Source organism: Carassius auratus, chromosome 41 (assembly GCF_003368295.1).
Source record: "Carassius auratus strain Wakin chromosome 41, ASM336829v1, whole genome shotgun sequence".
NCBI classification, from domain to species: domain Eukaryota; kingdom Metazoa; phylum Chordata; class Actinopteri; order Cypriniformes; family Cyprinidae; genus Carassius; species Carassius auratus.
This window is the reverse complement of record NC_039283.1, coordinates 4,290,719-4,312,955: the sequence shown is the minus strand read 5'-3', so window position 1 is coordinate 4,312,955 and position 22,237 is coordinate 4,290,719. Positions and strand designations below refer to the sequence as shown.

General features: G+C 38.0%; 1 protein-coding gene across 3 annotated transcripts in view; it reads right to left on the bottom strand.

The window, feature by feature from the left end:
• The window catches only part of LOC113059841 (polypeptide N-acetylgalactosaminyltransferase 1-like), a 104,762-nt gene that overhangs the window by 10,660 nt on the left and 71,865 nt on the right, over nt 1-22,237 (bottom strand). For all 3 annotated transcript variants that reach the window (XM_026228467.1, XM_026228468.1, XM_026228469.1), the window contains 3 exons: nt 12,494-12,660; nt 5,075-5,282; nt 3,400-3,570 (listed from right to left, as the gene is read on the bottom strand). In XM_026228467.1, the coding sequence (XP_026084252.1) occupies nt 3,400-3,570; nt 5,075-5,282; nt 12,494-12,660 (546 nt within the window). The remainder of the gene's footprint in view (nt 1-3,399; nt 3,571-5,074; nt 5,283-12,493; nt 12,661-22,237) is intronic.

Here is a 22,237-nt window from a genome sequence, read left to right as displayed (position 1 = left end):
GTTCAAATCTGTCTTGTGACTTTCTACCTATTCTCAATCTTACATTAAAATGTCTCTAAAAGCAAGAGAATTTACGCATCTAAAGAGAAGTTGTGTTTGAAATTGAATACTGATGTACTTCACACAAAATGCCTATTGCACTACTTTGTTCAAAAATCGTATGTGGAAACAACATGTGAGACAAAGATACATTACTACAGTAATACTAATTAAAGTACAGTACAATACATTTATAACAGTAGAAGTACACTGCTGTCACATCGTGAAAAAGCATCTCTGGGAGATGCAACACTGCATTCACCTCTCAATCACCTCATCGTTGGATCTGTGGCACAAACAGTGTAGTGGGTGCTTTTAACTGTGATCTTTGAGAGCAAGTTTCCTCTTAAAAGAACAATTTCTCTAAAAGAGATTCACGGATAGATTTGTTTAGTACTTCTACTTTCAGGCCACAATGATGTGAACAGAAGGAGACCAAGGAGATATTGCAGGTGCGGATCACCCAGATGATTTCTCGTGGACCTTTTATTTGATCTCTTATTCAGGGCTTGTGAAGATGATGATTTGTCTATCACAGCATTGTAGGGCGAGTCTGACTGATCGGAAGCGGATGACTCGACTAAACTGGCACTTCTGGGTGCTGTGCATTGGTCTCAGCCTGGTGCTGAGATGGCAGCCTCACCTCTGGTGAGAGGTTTTACTGCTTCTGGACAAGTTGTGTCCACTCTTTATACCATGGCTGTCCTGCTGGTGTTCAGGCCAGTGTCTGCACAAGGATGGTCCCAACCTGGAACATACAGGAACTGTGTTCGCCGACTGACTATGCCCTCTGGGCTATGAAGGTCACGCGGAGGCTGATGTCCACATTAGTGGTCTTGGAGCACCCCCCATGGCTCAACTTGGCAGAGATGCAGTATGTGCACTTTCTCGACACCCCCATTTTTCAGGTTGGTCTCTTGGTGACACCACTGAAGAATTTGTGCAGCAATTCAACACGGTTATAAAATGAAGGCCTGCCTCAGTGTGGATCAGGTTCCATCCCTGAACCCCCCAAGCAGCAGTTTTTGTTTGTTTGCCGTGGGGGAAGAACCCCTGCAAGGACTGCTGAGACGGGCGAGCCAGGAATAAGGGACCAGCTGACCAGCCTAGCTCCACTTCTGCGGGAGATGGATCCTGTGGGCTAAGGGCAGTCACCAGATGGTCAATAAAAGAGCTACTTCCTCCTTCCCTGGTCACACTCCCGGTGTTTCTGGCCCTCCCATGTGTGACTGCCAGATCATAGCCTGTTCGGATGCAGATTCTCTGCCTCGTGTTTTGATGCAACAGCTTAGTTATGGGGACAGTATGACGAGGCAACCCTGCCCCAGGCACATTGAATGTAGCTCTACTGAGACCGTTGGCAAGGTGTCTGCATACTTGATTAAGCTCCACAACACTTCCTGATGGCTCCTCAGGACCATTCGGCTCAGATATGTGATTCAATTATCCAGGCATCTGCCAAAGTTCAGTGGCATTCTGTCACCAGATCGCGAGGCAAGAGTGCTACTGTCCTTCAAGCAGAAGTTGTCTCTCTTCTGGGGAAGAGTGCGATAAAGCCTGTCTAAAATGAAGAAGGGGTTTTACAGCCCCTACTTCATTGTACCCAAAAGGGTTGGGGGCTCAGACCAATCTTAGATCTAAGGGTGCTGAGCCAGGTACTAAGATTGTTTCATAAAAGACCTGTTTTCATGTCTTAATCCTTCCAAGACTCAGGCCATTTCTTCGGTCTGCCTTTGAAGGACAACTGGCTTATTCTAGCTAACTCATGAGAGTTGGTTTGCACATACAGGGACATGATCTTCGACCACCCACCCTGAACTGGAAGGTCAGGACCTTTGGGCCAGCTGAGACAAGAGCAGAGTATCTCTTTTTTGGGTGTGAATTGGTTCTTGACAGCATGCCTCTCAGAGGATCATGCTCGTTCTGTACTAAACTGCTTGAGAATGCTCAAGTACAAGATAGTGGACCCTTTCGAATACTTTCATAGGCTCCTGGAGCATATGGCATCCTCAGCCGTGTTTACACCATTAGGACTGATGCATATGATACTGCTTCAGCATGGGCTTCATATTGGGTCCTGAAAAGGGCATGGCACTGGTGTTAATTCCGTCAGGCGCAGATATGCTCCATATGTTATGGCTCCCTTTGGTGGCTCCATATCTGTTTTGGTCTATAGGATTCTGTTTCCACTAGACAGTCGGTCTGTCACTTGTTTTTGTGCTATAGTTCTCCCCTTATGCAGAGTCCACCAAAGAAATCTTCCCTATGTAGTACTCCTTATTATTGAGTCCATAGGATGTATTTCCACATGTTACCTCCCCTTCGGATAGGATGTGGTCTCCGTAGTGTTCTTGCCAAACTTGGGGAAATAAGTGCGTCCCCAAAGTTACAACTAGAAGTTATCAACCGTAATTTTTCATTATTATATCACAATTCTGAACTGCTTCTGAGTGGGATGACACTTCTCGACTCCTCAGAACAAAATGAGTGAACAAATGCCACGATGGCCTATTTATAATTGGATGTCCAGGTATATATATGTTTTATCATCATAAACACATTTCAGGCTTCTGTGATGAACAAAAAGTGAAAGTGACGTGACATTCAGCCAAGTATGGTGACCCATACTCAGAATTTGTGCTCTGCATTTAACCCAGCCGAAGTGCACACACACAGAGCAGTGAACACACACACACACACACACACACACACACACACACCCGGAGCAGTGGGCAGCCATTTATGCTGCGGTGCCCAGGGAGCAGTTGTGGGTTCAATGCCTTGCTCAAGGGCACCTAAGTTGTGGTATTGAAGGTGGAGAGAGAACTGTACATGACTCGAACTCACAACCTTTCGATTGGGAGTCCGACGCTCTAACCATTAGGCCACAACTTCCCAAGTTCTAATCAACAGCATTTTAATAGTAACAGTTATTTTTTGTGCTGTGACTTATGCATCATGACATAACATATCTTTAATAAAAATAAAAAAAATAAAATGATAAAAAATCATATTCATCCCAAATTGAATTTCTGAATGGTATTAATAAGGCTTGGGACATAGCACACAAGTTGTATAGACTACAAATACAGTGCTTTTTTGAGTGTTTGACTTTTTTTTTTATTTTTATTTTTTTATAGAAAACATAAAAGAACAAATTTCTGGAATGAAACCAGGGTGAGCAAACAGAATTTTCATTTTTAGGTGAACTAGGCCTATCCCTTTAATAGTATGGTAGGGACTAGTATGGTAGTTAATTCCATGGACATTTGATTTACGTAAGGTTTATTATTGCTATTTAATCCTGATTCTCTTTTAATTCCTGAGTCTGACTGCATGATAAGCATTTTAGTTTGTTACCTGACGGGCAGTGTTCTGTCTCCTTTCCTTCGATCCATCTCTCTCTGTGGTACCGGATACCAGCGGAAGTTCAGCTTCCAGTTGAACCCACCATATGTCATATCAGAGCCTGCCATGTACTCAAACGTGTCATCGCTGATTACATCAATGATGGGGCACACTACAGTCTTCCTGTGTAAACACATACACACCAATGATATTAGCAGTATGCTTTCACTGCTTTCACCTCATCCACCTGAATAAATAAGTTTTGTCTGCTACAGAACATCTCTTTTTTATTTTGAATTCAGCTGGCACCTGCTCAGACACGCCGCTCTTTACTCAAACAGATGCAGACACAAATCAGAGGGGACGTCTTGCTAAACTTGTATCATCAATCAGCACCAAGCAGCCCACTGTGATGCTAACCCAGGCGATGAGGATGGATTGCGTGCGCACACACTCAGGCACTGCAGGCACACTTTTCTTTCCTAAATTCAGCAGACTGAAGCTTCATCTGCTAATGATGCCCCAACAGGCTACGCGAGGCAAGACAACGCAGAGAATCAGAATGTGTATATAGGCATGTGCACATTTAGAAGAGGGGAGAAATACTCTGCACATAAATCTTCAAAGAATAAAAATAAGATGAAAGTGAGTTCATGTTTCTATACCTTACAAGCTCTCCATGAAACACACAAATTCAGCCTGTGGTGAAACCAAACTACAGAAATGTAATAAAGCACTGGGAAAAAAAAAAACTCTAAAAGCTATTGATTGCTCCGTTCTCTGCAAACCAACATGTCAAAAGGGCAGAAAATAATTTGTTACCACAAATTGCAAAATTGAAATGAAAGGCATGTTCTGGGTGTGACATTTCTTGTGACCGCATATATGTGTGAGCTATCAATCCACAAGTGGAATGCCATTTCCAAACTACTAACGCTAAGCCCGAAAAACAAAAAAACTAAAACAAAAAACAATCTCGCAACATCACAAATAAATACCTCACACTCTTCACATTTATAAAGTGAGTGACGTGAGTCAGTGTCTATTGCATCTTCAAACATGCACGTAGGGTTTTGAGGAGACGCCAGACTGAAGAACATCACATCTGGTTAGTGTTCCATTGGTGCAGACCAAAACACACGCACACACACACACACACACACACACACACAAATATGATTATCCTACTTAAAATGTGAATGCACTGTTTGTGAGCATTTTTTTTTTTTATTTATCATTCAATTCATCCATTTTCTTATCCTATTTTATCTATCTTAATATGTAATTACAGTACTGTATATCGTGTACATTATGTAATTTGTTTTTTATATAAAGGTAATAATATTTAATATCGACAAGTATTTAGTCTATAGTAGTAGACTAGTCGTTAGCCCTAACCCTAGACCTCAGATCTAAAATAAAATATCTTCATTATTTATTTTAGAGGACATACCTTGATTAGGCAAATTATATCCAAGCAAATCTACACATTTAAATTATCACTAAAATCTAATTTTCATATATTTTTAAACAAAAATAGATCCCACATATTATTACATCCCACATCAAGTGTATCCAGCAGCACAATTTTAGGAGAGTAAAGTTAGCTTAGGACTCCAGGGTTACAATGCTGAAAATTTCAAGTAAATATCTTAAAGTTTTGCATATTTAAAGTAGTAGCACTTACTTGTCAAGTTTGATGCGAGCGAGCAGAGGTTCCAGCCAGCCAGTGGTGCATTCACAATGAGCATCCAGGAAGGTAATCACCTGACCTGTGGATATGGAGGCCCCCTTCAACCGAGCGCGAATCAGGCCCGAACGCTGCTCCATCCGTATCACCCTGACAGGAACCTCCAACTTCTGCACGTATTGCTCCAACTGCCTCTTCAGGAAGTCTACATGCACATAAAGGTAACAAACAATTATACACTTGCTTCACATAAACAAGAATTATATATAGATTATATAGATCAAAAACATATTTTAGTTCAATATCCATCAGTGGATGTTTAGCAAAGGAAAAACCTTCTATGTGCAAACCACAGACACTGAATACATGTCTTAGCCATGAACTTAACTAAGGCACGATCTGCAGATTATAAACCTAATCAGCCTGGCTCATGATTATTAATTAGGTGAGAATATGAATTAGGTAACTGTTTTGTTGATTACCTCTCTTGAAACTGCGTGATAATTTGTTCAACAGTCTGCCAAAGGCTCCTGTCAGCTGATGGTTTATTTTGCCCTTAAAGTTGTATTTTTTTATGTGGCTGCCTACAACAATTTTTTTTCCTTCGGACTGTGGCTAAACAAGGTGAAAATTATTGCTTGAAAAAGTGTGACGAGGCATGTTCTTTGTCGTGCCAATGTACAGGAAACCTTTCTTTAATAATTTCTTCCCATCTCAATCATAAAACAAGTATTGCTCTACATCAGCATCTGCTGTGGACGGTTCGGTTCACCCTGCCAAACACAGCTCTCAGCTCATGTGGAACAACATCCTCAACTGCAGCAGCCATCTTTAAACACAGATCTAAAGTTACTGCTGTGCTGTCTGTTTTGATCAAATGAGCTAGTTCAAAACCACTGAATGGCCTGACAAAATTATTCAAACTTAAAGGTCAGACTAAAACAATACAGAAGAAGCCTGTGAAATGTCAGAATTAATCTACTGTTCCATTTATGGTTAAGTTGGTATATATATATATATATTTGATAAGTTATTGGTTCTTTGACTTAAAGGCCTCCTGTTGTCCAACACAATATTGTTAACAACATGAGGACACGAAGATAATGGAATTTTCATTTGTGTGTTAAAGATCCCTTTAATGGAAGCAGCAAAATCAATCCAAAAAATCTATATATAGGGCAAACGCACCCACAGATCTATTCTGTTTTCATTTCATTATCTTGTGATCTGTCTCTTTAAGTTCTTCCACACATACAGACAACCTGACAACACGTAGGTTCCATTCTGAAATATTTCCCACTTTAAGGCACAAATATGTCACATTATGTAAATTAAATGCATTGCAAACTCCATTACATGTGGTTTAAAACAAGTCAAATGGATGCTCCACTCTCTGCATACATGTAAGTAAATCTATGCATTAGGGGTAGAACGGTATATACAGCACATACCTCGGTTTGGGGGTTATGGTTCGATACAGTATCGTTACCCGATAACAGGAACAGGAAGAAACACAAATCTACTATGCTCAATTTCTTTTAATTTATTTTGTATAAACAGTAGTACAACACGTAATGTAGCCTATATATGCTGAGATTCAGTCTTAATTTGTTCCCAGAAAGGAAACTCAAATGGCAGAAAGTGACATCCAATTTATTTTCTTTATTTTACAAAAGCACAATGCTTAGTTTTCACTGTGAATGAACACAAATAAAAGCAGACCTTTTTACAGTGATGCATCATTAATAAGACAATAAGTGTTCAAAGTTGATTCTGCTGGTATAAGGAAATAGCTGAAGTGATTGCGCACAGGCACACACACACACACACATACACATACACAAACACAAAAAACATCAGCGCACCCACCTTAATTTACATAATAAACAACCGTTAAACATTCAGATTCATCACAAATATGGAAATATTATGGAATATTTGGATTTTTGCTGAATGAAAGAGGTAGGATACACAAGCACAAAGCTCCATTTCGCAAACAGTTTTCAAGTACACAACTTATGCATTAGATGTACTACTGCTAGCAGCTGGATATCAAACAGCGTTGCATTGCTGTGGGCACCCCCTTCTGGATTGGGGGTGAATTCGTTGTAAGGCCTCATGCACCAAACCGAGATGTCCGTACCGTGATGTATTGTTCCATCCCTACTATGCATACATATATACATATATACAATATCCTGCCTTACTCCTATTGTTGTTTAAGTGGAAATAAAGGGGAGGAAGAGAGTGGGTGGAAAGAGAGAGAAGTAGAAGTAGAGAGGAAGAGGACATCATTAGAGGACAAAATTAAGAGGCAGGAAGATGAGAAGAAGAATTTGGGTCTTTATATCACCAGAGGAGAGGCAGATTAGCACAGATGAGTGAAGAGGAGGGCTGGGAGCTATTCTTATGCAGGACGTGACCTGCGCAGTCAATCTATTACTGAATGAACTGGTGCATGTGTGTGTGTACGTGACAGAGTAAGAGAAGAAGACATCGATGTATCTTTTTTGCATCTGTCAAAATGTTGCAATAGTTAGACAGGAGTGTGTGTTTGTGTTTAAGTGTGTGTGTGTGTACCACACGAGCTTCAATGAAGCTTCAAAGCACTCTTCCATGAACACTCTGTCAATGTCTCTGCAGTCTCTCACCTACAAACTAAATTCTGATGTGGCTACAGTTACTTCAACTGTGCTTTTTAGTTTTTATACTGAAGTAATGGTTTAGAGTAAATAATCACAGAATTTTTTGTTTGTTTATTAAGCTGTTTTCCTTGTGAAAACGTCTGGATTGTCCCCACATTTTAGGTGATTTCAGGTTTTAAATTAAAAAAAAATTTCAGGTTTTATCATCGTTGTATAGATGTTTGGTCCACATAGTGTAGGCAAAACCTGACCAACACACACAGAAGCACATAACCTACTGAGAATACAAACACACATACAGAACAGAAACAAAGTCACACCGGTGCGTAAACAAGACCCAAGTAGTAGTAGTGCTGTGTTCAAAATATCAATACGACAATGTATCGTCACAGAGATTTGACAGTACGAATATCGATATAGCTGGCCCTGTATCCATATTGTGCCACGTGCACAGCAGTGGACAGTTAGCTTGCAGTTTAGCCATCTCCACTTCAATATTCTATTCTCAGAACATTGTAATTCATCAAGTGTTTATTTACACAAGAGAGAGAGAGAAAGAAAGCAGAGAGGCTGTGCACGTATGAATTACCTCAGTTTTGTTGCATTTCTCTATTAACAGTGAAGCTGTGTTTCCTTTAGAAACTATGATGTTGCCAGCTCCTTGTTGAGAAAGATAATGTAGCTCTTGAGCGATTAAGCTATTTATAGTTTATAAAAATATGCGGGGCAATGCTAAAAAGTTTGTTCCTGAATGTCTGATTGCACGCAAAGCTTGATCTGTGTGAGTGACTGAGCGTGTGTGTGTGTGTGTGTGTGTGTAAGATACAAAAAACAGTGCATTATTTTAGAACAACCATTATTTTTATAAAATAGGGAGAGCACTTAAATTTGTGCAATGATAACCTACCATCAATTTTAAGATGATTTTTTTATATATATTAATATGAGTACAATATAAATGTATTAGAATGAGTAAATTATTATTTATGGGCTTAAAAACAAAATGCAAACAATCAGAATGTTGTACCTGGTGGGGAGTGCCCAATGTAAACATTAAACATACATCATTACCTATATTGTACTGTGGTACAGTAATGGAGGCCCTTCATATTGCAGAGGTCAACTGCTTATAGTTAGCACTGGCCCTAAAGTATGCAGTGTTTCATAAACAGCTGTTTTAATAAAGTATACTGAGGTAAAATTCAGAGCAGTCCTGTATCGTGTTACATGCCGTATCGTGACTTTGCTGGTGATACACAGCCCTAAGAAGTAGTGTACTAAACTTCCTGTAGTCATCAACACACAGATGCAATATGAACTAACTTGCATACAAAAATAGTACAAGAAATAGTACAAGACATACACACACTTATAAAACGCTAATGATGAAAACATAGATCATAGCAGATATATTTACTATTTACCTTCCATTAAAAACCATATATCTGACAGAACAGAAAGAGAGCATAAGAAATACAAAGAGAAACCTTGAGAGAAAGAGAGAATCAATACAGTGAAAAAAATACCAAGCATGTCCTTCAGATAAATAGTGTTCTTCTAAAACTGTAAAGTCAGTGTTTCCAATGAATGAAGCTTTGAAGTGAGCAGATATTTACTGATATAAAACAGCTTTATCTCTCAAATTATTGAACATGCTGAATAAGCTATTCATGTTGTAATAGCCTAGAGCAGGGATTCCCAAAGATATGTGTCAGTTAAACCACTTAGACCTAAATATTTACTTGAAGTCCCCCAGAGATTTTACATTTTATTTCAAAAATTTAATAAACTTGCATATTAATGGATCTTTGATGTCAGTTAAGGATCACAAGACATACAGGTAAACAACATATCTTTTTTTTTTTAAATAAGTATTTTATTTTGATTTTAAAATTATTATTTATTTAAATTTAATAATTCATTAGCTTTTCATCAACTCACAAACTCCTTGTAGCCCCTCACTAAAAACTTCCTTGCAGCATTCCCAATCTCGTTTCATCCTCTTCTATTGATCCTATTAAAAACTATTAGCAAGTTTCCTAAAAGAGTTCAATGTATGTGTTCATATAAGATTTGCTAAGTGTGTTTGTGTCACACATCACAGTGCTCTCAGAGGTTTCACTGGCTGCTGTCTGTGTTTGTGAGTGAATGTTCACCCAGGAGCTGTACACCCTGAGTTTTATTTGAAACATTTGAGAATATATTTTGAAAAATGCCTTTTTTATATTTATACTATGTTGTATTGTTTTAGTCCTCAATGACTTTCTCTCATGACACTTTCTTTAAAATATCTTATTTTGTGTTCCACAGAAGAAAGTAAGTAATACACATTTAAAACAACACGAAAGTATTTAATTGTTTTGGATGCCTCTCCAGTAATTTTACAGTTTGTTTACTCCTAAAGACTGTGCTTTCCTAAATACAATAAATCTTAGGATAAACAAATTAAGATTAATTTATAATTTATTGTCAGTTTCTTATCTTCAAGCTTTTTGTTTGAGGTAAAAAATCAACAGGAAACTTCATGATCCATCACAAAGCTTCACTGTTGCTTCATGGCATTGTACCACAAAATATATGACAAAACGCTGGACATCAGCATTATCACTTACTCTCTGTTTCATTGTATTATCATAAATGTTCAGTGTTTTTGGTCGTGTCACTGCCTCAACGCTTGGCACTCACATCAATGCAGGGGAAAGGCAGTGGCTTTGCAGTGTTGGAGAAACTGATTCAGGGCTATGAAAAAAACTAATGTCAGTAGAATCAAGCGCAGGTCTGTCTACACCTAGATTGAATAATTACGCTAATAAGTGCAACACCAGCTAAATCAGATTTCCCAGGATCCACTGCAGAGCAGGAGAAATGCATATGATGATTTGATTTATCGTTTGAAATAAGTCATTTTGACATTTTAATGAGTTTTAGAGTAAGGTGTTAGGCTCAATAGACTAATGTATATATCATTTAGGAGTTAATAAGATTGAAACCACTGCAGATGAGATGCACAGAATGAGAGAGCTAGAAATATGAAGAAGCTCAAAGCCTGTGGACTTTTTCTTTGTTATCACAATTATTTAATAGCTCACGAGTGGTTCTAATAACTCTAATAATGATTTGCATATTCAAAATAGAGATGCACTGGCAATAAAATTCTAGTTAATACCAACAAGGTGCTAATTGTTTTCATGTTATGGCCAATAACTGATAAATGACAGATATTGAATTCTATTTTGCATTTTATAAAAAGTAGAATATATATATAGAAATAAAACAAACAAATCTAAATCAACAGTTTTAAATGCTATATTATAAAACACATTGATATTCATAATTTAGAGATTTGTAAAAGATTTCATTAGTTGGACGGTTGGACCCCAACTTTTTAACATTAGTGTGTATGTAAGTGTATGTGTGGGCTAATAACAAGGTAATTTCAGGTATCTATTTCTTATCCACCAATCCCATAATCTAGCCAATTTACAGGTTAGTTAGACTGAAGCCGCAAACCCACACAGCAGCAGACACACAATAGAGCTAGTTAGAGACATCAGGTTTAACATACACACACACACACACACACACACACAATCTCTCTCTCTGTGTATAAATCTGTCTTAACAAACACGCTTGCTTTCCAGTGTGTAAATCACATTTCATTATTGACGTTAATATGCAACAAGGGTCACCAGCCATCTTTTTCCTCCAGATGTGTTCTGTTCCCTTTCACCGCACACAAACACACACATACACAGTGAAAGCAGAGCTGACATAAGATGAGCTTTTTCATAAAGTGGAAACAAAACCATGTCATTATCTCCGGAGCGCTGCAGTACAATGTCCTCATCTTAACTTTTAAGGGATCTGTGTCAGAGCATTTATTTGTGTATGTGAGTGAATTCTGTGCCATCACTCTCTCCTCTCAGCCTTTAACAACACACATCTGTCAGAATGACAGGTATGTTATTGATCTAACTGTGAAAAACTCATTCAAGATTCATAATCAAAATGTCATAACTTTATCTTCCGGTACTCTGCTTCAACCACAATTTTGCATTCAGATCTGCCTCCATCCAGACAACAACTGATTAAACAGAACCAACAGAACCGGCACCCTTCATTTTTTATCTTTTTCAATAATCTGTTTCAATCAAGTATATGTCACAAAGTAAAAGATCTATTACATTGCAACTTTATTCACCCTAAATAGAAAATTGTCATTATTTCATTATGAAAGTGAATGGTCAATGGCTGTCTAGATTTTCATGAGAAGCTTTTGCTCAAAAATGGCTTATTTTTTCTGTTCTTACATTAAAAAGCTATAATATGGATAAAAAATACTTGGAATATAGCATAAATATCCTATAGTCTACTATTATGGTGCATTTGTTGTCATTTAGAGACTTATCCGCTATTATTGTATAGAGAAGAGCATCATGAACGTTCTTTAAAATTTCTAATTTTCTGTTCCAAAAAGCCCAAAAACAAGGTCAGTCATACAGCTATCTAACAACACACAGAATTAATAAATGATGATAGAATGTTTGGGTGAATTGTCACTTTAACAAACAAAAAAAAGCTTTAGCAAACACACACACATTTGTTTTCCTTACACGGTGGGAACTTTTTATTGACATTTTTATATTTTCATTAAGACCAAATGTTTCCAAATGTGACCAAATGTTTATGTTTCCAAAGCTGTTGAGCTTGTGACCCTCCGCTATTATCCTTGTGGAAACATTTGGTCTCCAAAACTAGTGCACACGCTCACCTCTCTCACTGGCGTCATCCACCAGCACAATTTCCTCGAGCAGGTGTCTCGGTGACCGGCCGATGACGCTTTGGACCGTTCGGAGCAGAGTGGTCCATGCTTCATTATGGAAAACAATCACCACACTGGTGCGTGGGAGATCGTCTGGATACACCTTTGTTTTACACCTGCAAAACACAAAACTAGGCGATGAGAATGAACCAAACTTTCAAAAAATCACAATAAAGATATTATGAAAAAAGCTATTCTTCTAAACTCTCTTCCCTCCTGAGCACACAAATAAACAGACCACACGGGTTCTGAAGAGCTACAGAGAGCTCTGTCTGAGGTAAGAGGAGATTAGCACTTATCAGAAACACACAAGCCATTACGAAGAAACGGTGAGTGGAGAGCTGCTGGAGAGACTAAGAATGCATCTCATCTTGCATGAGGAGCTCTAAAAACAGATGACACTGGAATAAATGATGACAGAGAGAGTCTGAATGACTGTTTGTGACTCACACCTTCCTGTATGGTGTAATATTCAGTGTGAATGAGTTAAGCATTAGTATTCACCAACAGAAACAAGAAAGAGATTTAATATAAATGTTATTAGCACTTTTATCTAGTCTTTATTTTTAGCTCATTCTTCTTAAAAAGGAACAGTTCAAATAAAAATATGTCCAAACACAACAGAACACAACATGTGTAAGTAATGTAAGTAAATGGGCCATTTGATGTCAATAATGACAATGTAATGTGGTTCTTCTGTCTCATAAACTTTCATGACACACCAAATTTGAATATGAGCATGTTTAAGTAGCACAAATAAAAAAGAAAACTCTGGCAATTTGATAATACCTATAATATCAAGATTAACTGTGTGCGGCAGTTATTTAGTTATTTTTCCTATTTAGTGCTCAGACTTTGAAATAACCTAACATTGTTCGGGAGGCAGACACACTAGTGGTCGACCGATATGTGTTTTTTTGACAGCCGATGCCGATGTCTTGGAAAGCATAATTACTGTATTTGCAGTACTGTAAGGGTATGATTAGGGTTGTGGTAGGTGTAGATGTTAATAAACCATAACTTTACAGTAGCATTTTTCGTTGTGGAATTGCAATTCCCACTGTTTTAGTGAGAGGTAGGAAAATCTGACAGCGTAGGACAAATCGACAGAACACCGGGAAGACTTCCCATTACACACAATGTACTTGCTACATTGTACGAAGAATGGCATCTACACCAGATCCAGTCTGTATCCAGGTCAGATGGTCACTGCAGTCACACGGATCCAGTCTGTATCCCTGTATCCTCTACAGCCCTGAATATCAGAGGAAACCAGGAAAAATAGATGAGCCCCAGAGACAGATCCAAAGTCTCCTATACGTCCACCGGGACAAGACCACAGAAACCAGATGATTGTTCTGCACAACCTGACTTTGCTGCAGTCTGGAATTGAACTGCTGGTTTCGTCTGGCCAGAGAAGGACTGGCCCCCCGATTGAGCCTAGTTTCTCCCAAGGTTTTTACTCCATTCTGTCACCGATGGAGTTCTGGTTCCTTGCCGCTGTTGCCTCTGGCTTGCTTAGTTGGGGACACTTCATTTCCAGCGATGTTGTCGACTTGATTGTTCATTTGCTTTGTCACAATCTGTATTGTTTAAAGCGCTATACAAATAAAGGTGACTTGACAGTCAGTCAGCCAGAGCATAAGCTCTGATTGGTCGTTTGAGGGGCTGTGGGTAGGTTGATGGTTTGTCGATTATGTAAGCACAGGTCACTGTGCCAGTCTATGCTGTGGTAGGAACAGGAAAGCCAGTGTTTTTGTTATATCTGGAGAGCTAAAGTGGGACACACGCTTCCACTTCCTGCCTCATTTCCTGTTTGCCCAAGCACAGCTGGGGGATTTTGGCCTGCGTTCACCCAAACAGCCAAAACATCAAGTACAAAACCACATTCAGAGCCAAAATATAACTACTATGCTTGAAATAAATAATAATAACTTACACAAAAAACAATAGCACTAAAACATTAAAAGAGAGACAAAAGAGGCAAGACACCTTTCAACCTATTTGCCATCTCACACACACGATTAATTAAATAAAGGTGAGGGATTGTAGCCCATCATGTCCCTTCACTGCAGTAACACAGACACTCTCCCGGCCCCATCTTTCCTAAACTCATCATCCGGAAACACACAGACTGCTCTTTTTAAATTCATTAACCTGATGTCAAATCTCAGGACCCCAGACAATGGTTTAATTTGCAGCCGAGGCGTCTCATTGGCCAGCCCTGCTACCTGCTTGATTAAAAGGAAGCACAGATTTCGCTCTCATTCCTTGGTGTCTGTTCTCCTAGATTTTCTGTCTCTCTATATAAATCAATTTTGTAAAGCAGGGAGATCATGCATCCCTTTCCTCCAACCAGCACAGACACCATCGAAGTGTGAGTGAGCCGAGTGGGTGAGGAAACATATGTCTGCCCATGGATTTATGTGTGTGTGTGTGTGCGTGTATGTGTGCATGTGTCTAAGAGCAAAGGGTAAATCAACCTAAAAGAGCAGTGACAATGTGGAAACAAATGGCTGATCAAAAGATAAAAGGAAACAAAGATGAAACACACACATCCTCGCACAAACCTTTTGAGACACTAGACATGCACAAAATCACATCTCTCAGGCAATAGGAATAATTGGATATATTTAGTGCAATCAGAGAGAGACTAAAACAGCCGTAGGTTTGTAGAACTCTTCCATCACACAGACACAAACATACACACATTATTATACTGGATTTTTTTATCAGACTCAGGCCAATTCTTGCTATACTTCAGCACGCAGAGAGAGAGAAAGAGAGATGCAATGTCGGAAGAAAAATGTGAGCTGTAGTAATTCAGTCATTTACAGGACATCCTACTAGATTGAGTTAGTCCAATGATGCAGCTCACTGCGATTTTATACACATTTTCGGCTGTGTGTGCGTATGTGTTTTGGAGGAATAATTGAGGACAGCCTATCCTTTTACTTTTCCTCTTCCTCTAAAGCGGAGATAACAGTCAGAGGACACACAGTATCAGTTAGTCATCAGTTCTCAAAGTCATCGTAATCTCACACACGCTAAATCCAAATCTCTCTGACCAGCGCCTTCATCATATCAAAGAACAGAATCAAAACAGCAAATGAAAACACAAAAACAATCAGCTGCTGTCACAGCTGGCTTCATAATCCAAAACAGACTACAAATGGCAACTGGGGACACATTTTTATGTTTTTATTAAGGCTGGGCAAGTTAACGCATTATTATTGCGTTAACGTATTAATTAATAAACACCGACAATTATTGTATCACGCATTAATGCAGTTTATTATTATTATTATTATGAAAGCCTATGGATTACAGGAGGAGTGGGATGTTGATCAGTACTGGCTTGGGATGGGCGTCATCAAGCGTCTAACTCAATGAGAACATTTGGGGAGGGCCAAAGACTGCAGCAGCATTCACATGAATGCTCCCGATAAAATTATTTAATCTAAGCATCAACATTCACAAACTACTGTTCCCTGTTATTTTTAACAGAAAAGAAAATGTGCTCATAATAACGACTTTAGTGGGAAATAGGAAGTTTTCGATGGCACTCTCGCTCAGCACAGTGGCGTGCATATTTTATTGAACTTTGTGGTTTATTATTTTGAGTCATTTGGGACGCGGTGACATATGGCCCTCTCACAATATATACACAATCATGCTAGTGTTGGGCGATATGATTTTTCAAACTGTCATATCGTCAGCATCGTCAGATTGTGTCAATGTAATCACCAATAATAGAAAAAAAAAATTACTTTCAAACATAATGATAAACTAACATGTTAAATATAAAAATATAGTATTTAAAACAGCTAGTTCATATATATATTCGGACACTGTCATACCACGCGTCCTGTGACAAATTTGCTGCATCATGCACATGGAAGTTATTAGTCTAAGTGTAACGGTGAAAATCAATAGTAGATTTCATTAAAAGACCAACAGTTTAACACTAAATATTGGACATAAACAAACACGTTAAATATAAAGTATTTAAAACAGTTGATTTCATATATCACATGTTGTCCCACGCCGCACTCTGCTGCATTGGGTCCCGCGATAGTCCAGGTCTCTACTCAGAAGATGTCTGTTATAATGTTATGATCAAGGCTCTGGGACTCTAAGCATAAATTGTTTTTTTTTATAACAAACTATAAAATATTTTTTATAAAAACGTCAATGCCCTGGAAGTGGCAAATAGCATGTGTTTTATATTTAATTTGATTACATTAATGTTATAAGTTGAGCTATACAAAAAAATTGCTACTATGTGAAAGGAATACTAATTAAAAAATTCATAAACATATAGGGGTTGCAAACCAAGTGTTATAGAACTTTTGATCATATAGAAGTACCTACATAAAAAAAGTGAACAATACATTACTTTTGAAATCATTATTGAACTTTGTTCATATTACTGTTGCCCAGAACTAGTTTTTATTTGGTCAAAACTTTGTGTACTTTTGTTAAGGCAGTTAAAATAAATTTTCAATCGTCTTTAGTCACACAGACCTCTCATGTTTCTGTCAGCATTTTTTAAGAAATGTATATTAAATTGATTAAAAGTTACAGCAAAGACTTTCAAATTGTTATATATTTATATAAACAGTTATATAACAGTTATTTATCAGTGTTTCAACATTAATAGCTAATAGTAATAAAGATATTTGAGCATCAAATCAGCATATTACAGTATCATGATTTCTGAAGGATCATAAATTACATACTGTAGGAATTACACAAATGACACAAGAATAAATTACATTTGAAAATATATTAAAATAGAAAACAGGTATTTAAATTGTAGTATTATTTGACAATACTACAGTTTACTGCATTATTGATCAAATAAATACAGCCTTAGTGATCAAAGTCTGTATTTTTAAATAAATACATATAATTCTATATTTAATACATTTTATACATACACACACACAGACACACACACACACAAACAGTATATATAAAAAGAGAAAATTATTTATACATTATTCAATTTCATATTTCATTGTATTTATTTATTATTCGCTCTGTGCAGTCAATAATTTATAGATATTTATATAGAAGGCATGCATTTCTTGACTTATCAGAAAGTGAAAAAGGCATATAAACAGAAAGACTTTCAAACTGTAAAGGAAATATTATGTTACCGTAACACAGTACAGCTCTCAGCATCAAACAAACACACACACACACACACATTTGTTTTGTGAAAAGTGGGGACATCCCATAGGCGTACTGGTTTTTATACAGTAGAAACTGTATTCTATGGCCCTACACCAACCCTACAGCTAACCCTAACCCTCACAGGAAACTTTGTGCATTTTTACTTTCTCAAAAAACTAATTCTGTATGATTTATAAGCGTTTTGAAAAATGGGGACATGGGTTATGTCCTCATAAGTCACCCTCTCCTTGTAATACCCGTGTCATACCCATGTCATTATAAAGAGTTGTGTCCTGATGTGTCACAAAAACATGCACACACACACACACACACACACACACACACACACACACACACACACACACACACAAAGAGTTCCCTCCCAGACAGCAGGAATGCAGTAAAGGAGAAAAGGTCAGTATTGTTCCCAGCTGTGTGCTGTTCCCTCTATGTGACACACAACTATAAAAGCAGTGTGTTGGCGTGGTTGTGTAAATCTATGCTGACTGTGAGTTTACAGTCTTGACCATATGCTTTTAATGGTTTGTGCAACTTGCTAATTACAGAAATACAAGCCAAAAACATTTTGCTTGCCACACTGGGAAGGCAAACCAAAAACTTGCAAACGGAAATTTTTTTTTAAAAAAAAAACAAAAAAAAACAAAAAATCAGGCAGAGCACAATTTAGCTGACGAATCTCACAGTGATTATGTTAATCACATTGTTAAACAGAACGCCGAAGAGCCAATCAGGCATTCAAGCACACTTTTGAACAGCTAATCATATTATGAAGCTCAATATACAACAACAAATCTGGTTAAGTGGATCATATTCTACAGCAGGGATGTCAAATTAATGATCCAAAAGGTCAAGCCTTTGCATTTCCTTCATACAGAGGACAATAGTTTTTTGGAACAGTTATTCATTTCCTAGTCGACAACAGTGGTACTTTGTAAAGGTAAGTGTAAAACTTGTCAAACCAACCATCAAAGTTACTAGAGTCAAAACTGGTGTCAGAAAATATTCACATTAAAAATATCAGTCGAGCTGATGAATTAGATGATTAGCTGATTACTTAGACTAGTAGTCTATTGTTATTGAAACCCCTTCAGCATTCTCATTTTTGACAACAGTAGCAATCTCTCACCACCACACCCATTCTACTGTTGTTAAAATAACTGTCATCTGACTGAAGCACTTATTTAATCAGTAACAGGGTGCTTTATGTCTTCAGCAGCGAGAGAAACAATGCACATGCAGCAGAAATGGGGTAAAGAAGTGCGTCTGGAGCAATGTTAATTTCGTTAACGAAGATGACGACAAAAAATATTCGTTAACGGACATTCTTTCTGTGACAAAGACGAGATGTTGACTGTGAATTCTGTTTTAAGGACTGGATTCCGCGATTCCATCCGCATTTTCCACCTCGCTTAAATCATAAGGCCCTACAGTTGTGAGAGACAACTTTTTTCACCATTACGGTTTTAACACTTACATTAAGCAGTTTGTCAAAACAACAGAGCAGTACACATCACAACTGTTCAGTGTTGTTTAGTGCTGCAACAACGCGTCGAGGTCATCGATTACGTCGACTACAAAAATACGTCGACGTGCAGACCGTTAAGCAGTATCGGTGAGAGTAGTAATACCGTTAAAACCTTAACGATACCCATCCCTAGTTATAGTGCTGCAGAGATATCAACCTTAATTAGCATTAGCATTACTAGCCCCGGCCCGACAGGTGTCGTAATACCAGTTTCGGCCATGGGAGGTGGTATGTGGGCAACATAACCACCAGCCAACCTGCAATACACCAATAACTTGCACGGCTTGTGGGCGTGTACTTGAACCTGATGTCAATCGTGTGGAAAGTACAGCCCACTACTTCATTTCAGTTCAGGGAAGAGAGTGCCACCCGCTACAGGGAAACAACCACACTCAGAATCACAAATCAAATCCGATAAGAAAAGGAGCCGAACCAGAGTAAACATCGGCACTGGTTTCCATCGCTGGAGACAACTGATGGACCTGAAAGAAATGAGGCTCGACTCCGAACTTGCAACATTTCTTTTGGATTGGCAAGTTAGATGCTGTTAGTATTTCGCTAGAAGTTTGTTTTATATGTTTGTGTATTTTTTTCGGGAAGTTATAACATAGAAATGTATCGAAGGCTGTTCGATAAACGTGCTAATGTTAGCGATGGCTAACCGTAGCTGCGTTTGATAATTAGCTAGCTATAACTTATCCATTTTTTATATAATAACTAACCTGCTCTGTCTAGTCTGTTGGTCTCCGTGTCCTCTTTGCTTCATGGTTTTTCTGTGCGTGAGAAAATTGATGTATGGCGTGAAAGCGTGTGAAAAGAGTCAATTGCGTGTGTCTCACGGTGAATGCTTGAGAGTTGGCAGCTCTGGTTATGTTGGTTGGCGCTAGCTTGGACAACATCAGTTGCCTGATGTTGACCAATGATGTTGACAGAATGCTGTCTGTCAAATTAATTAAATTCAAATAATGTGTATATACAACTCCAAATGTAATATGAACATATTCACTGGTAAAGGTGAAGGGGAGTAGCTTGAAGATGTCATGTTTCAAAATCACTTGACATCACCCAACGTTCCTCTGGAGGCAAAACGTCCTCTTATTAGGCTTCGGCTATGGCTCTAGGGTTGTTGTGAAGGTAGGGGCAGAGCATAGAGACTATGCCGTTTCTCGTTTGTTACTCTAGAGTAGACCAATTCACTTTATTGAGCCATCTGGTATGGAATGTGGAGTATGACTTGATTTTTTTTGCCAGACATGACAGATGGCACCATTAATGATTAATCACACAACATTTCTTCTTCAGGTTTTAATTTTAACAGTAAATCTCATTTGTTTGCCCCAAAAAATTGTTTGCTTAATTTTCAAAAATTAAAAGATAAATGAAATTAATGTTTTAAGCTTTCAATTAATAACCAGAAAAATTTCAAATACACAACACAGAATTTCTGAGGTTGAAAAAAAAAATCGAGGTTGTTTTGTGCATTCAAATACTTATTATTAGCATCCAGTTTACTTATTATTAGTTTTGGTTGTACTTATTAGTACATCAAGTTTAACTAAATGAAAATGAGGAATGTTGACTTGGCAGCTAACTGAAATAAAATAAAAAATTAATAATAATAATAATAAAAATAATTTAACATATATTAAGTAATGAATATCTTTTAATCTTAGTTTTAGTTAATTATAATAAACCTGCTACATTGTTGATGGTTCGTTGAACTGTTAATCCAAGGTTTTAATAATATCTACACAGCACATCAGATGTTTTCCAGGTCTGATTTCTGAATGCCATAGTTTCACTGACAAAATGTGAAAACACATATGTGGACTTATAAATCAACCAGATTTCAGTGTCCTGTTTTGCCAAGTTTTCAAGGATCAGGTCTCACACTGAGACTCATCTAGAAAACACAATGTTGGGACAATTTATGTAGGGGAGTGTTTGGGAAGAAACAGCAACAACCAGGCACAAATACATGAATATGTTTGCTCTCTCTCTCCAACACACACACACATACACTTTCCCCATTGTCAGATGCATTTTCAGTAGCTTTTATCCCCACTTTCCTTTTTTTTCTCGCCTAGTTATTCCACTTCCTTCCTTCCATAGAGATTGAGATTTCTTACTTCTTTGATATCAGATCTCTCTCTCTCCTGCTCTCGCTCATCTTCCTTTGATATGCAATTTAGAGAAACAGAATAATGTATTCCATTTTACCCCATTCAGAGCAGCAAAACAGTTATTTAGTACACATCACCCTCAGCACTTAAGCACTATGTGTGTGTATGTGTGTGTACGACAAAAGAGAGAGCAGAAGGTCAGGGAAAACACAGAGGTAACCGGAAAAAGGTTTATCTGCTGATGCAAAGTAAAGCATAATGACATGTTTGAAGAGCGTTGCTAAGATACTGTAAAATCAATCCAATCAGAATCTGATAATCCAATCAGACGAAAAACTATCCTTAATGCCAGAGTGTTTCAGTTTTCCTTCCTCAGTTTATAAATGCAGAGATAACAAGAAGTAAATGGACTATTGCTTGTGAATTATTTGATCAATATACACAGCTAGTAGACTACATGGATGACAAGCTGATCTTTAGTGCATGTGATTTTCTATACACACTCAGTGGACCCCAAAAGCCCAGATCTGGCAAGACATGAATTTAACAAGATGCTGGACACCTTCTTGGTGCATGTCGCATGTTGCGCAGGGGAATGAATGAGGGAAAGAGGGAGTTGAGAAGATCCTTCTTCCTCTTTTACATGTTTTTTGAGCTGTAGAGTCAACAAAACATGTCAAACCACGTCCTCTCGTGCAAACATGAGGTCATATTTGCAGAAAATCTGAGGCAAACAAACATGATGACCCTTACAGGGTCATACTCCCTCTATTCCAGCTGCAGCATACACATCCACACTATTTGCTCAAATTCTGTCACATCAACATAGATGTGCAAACTTTA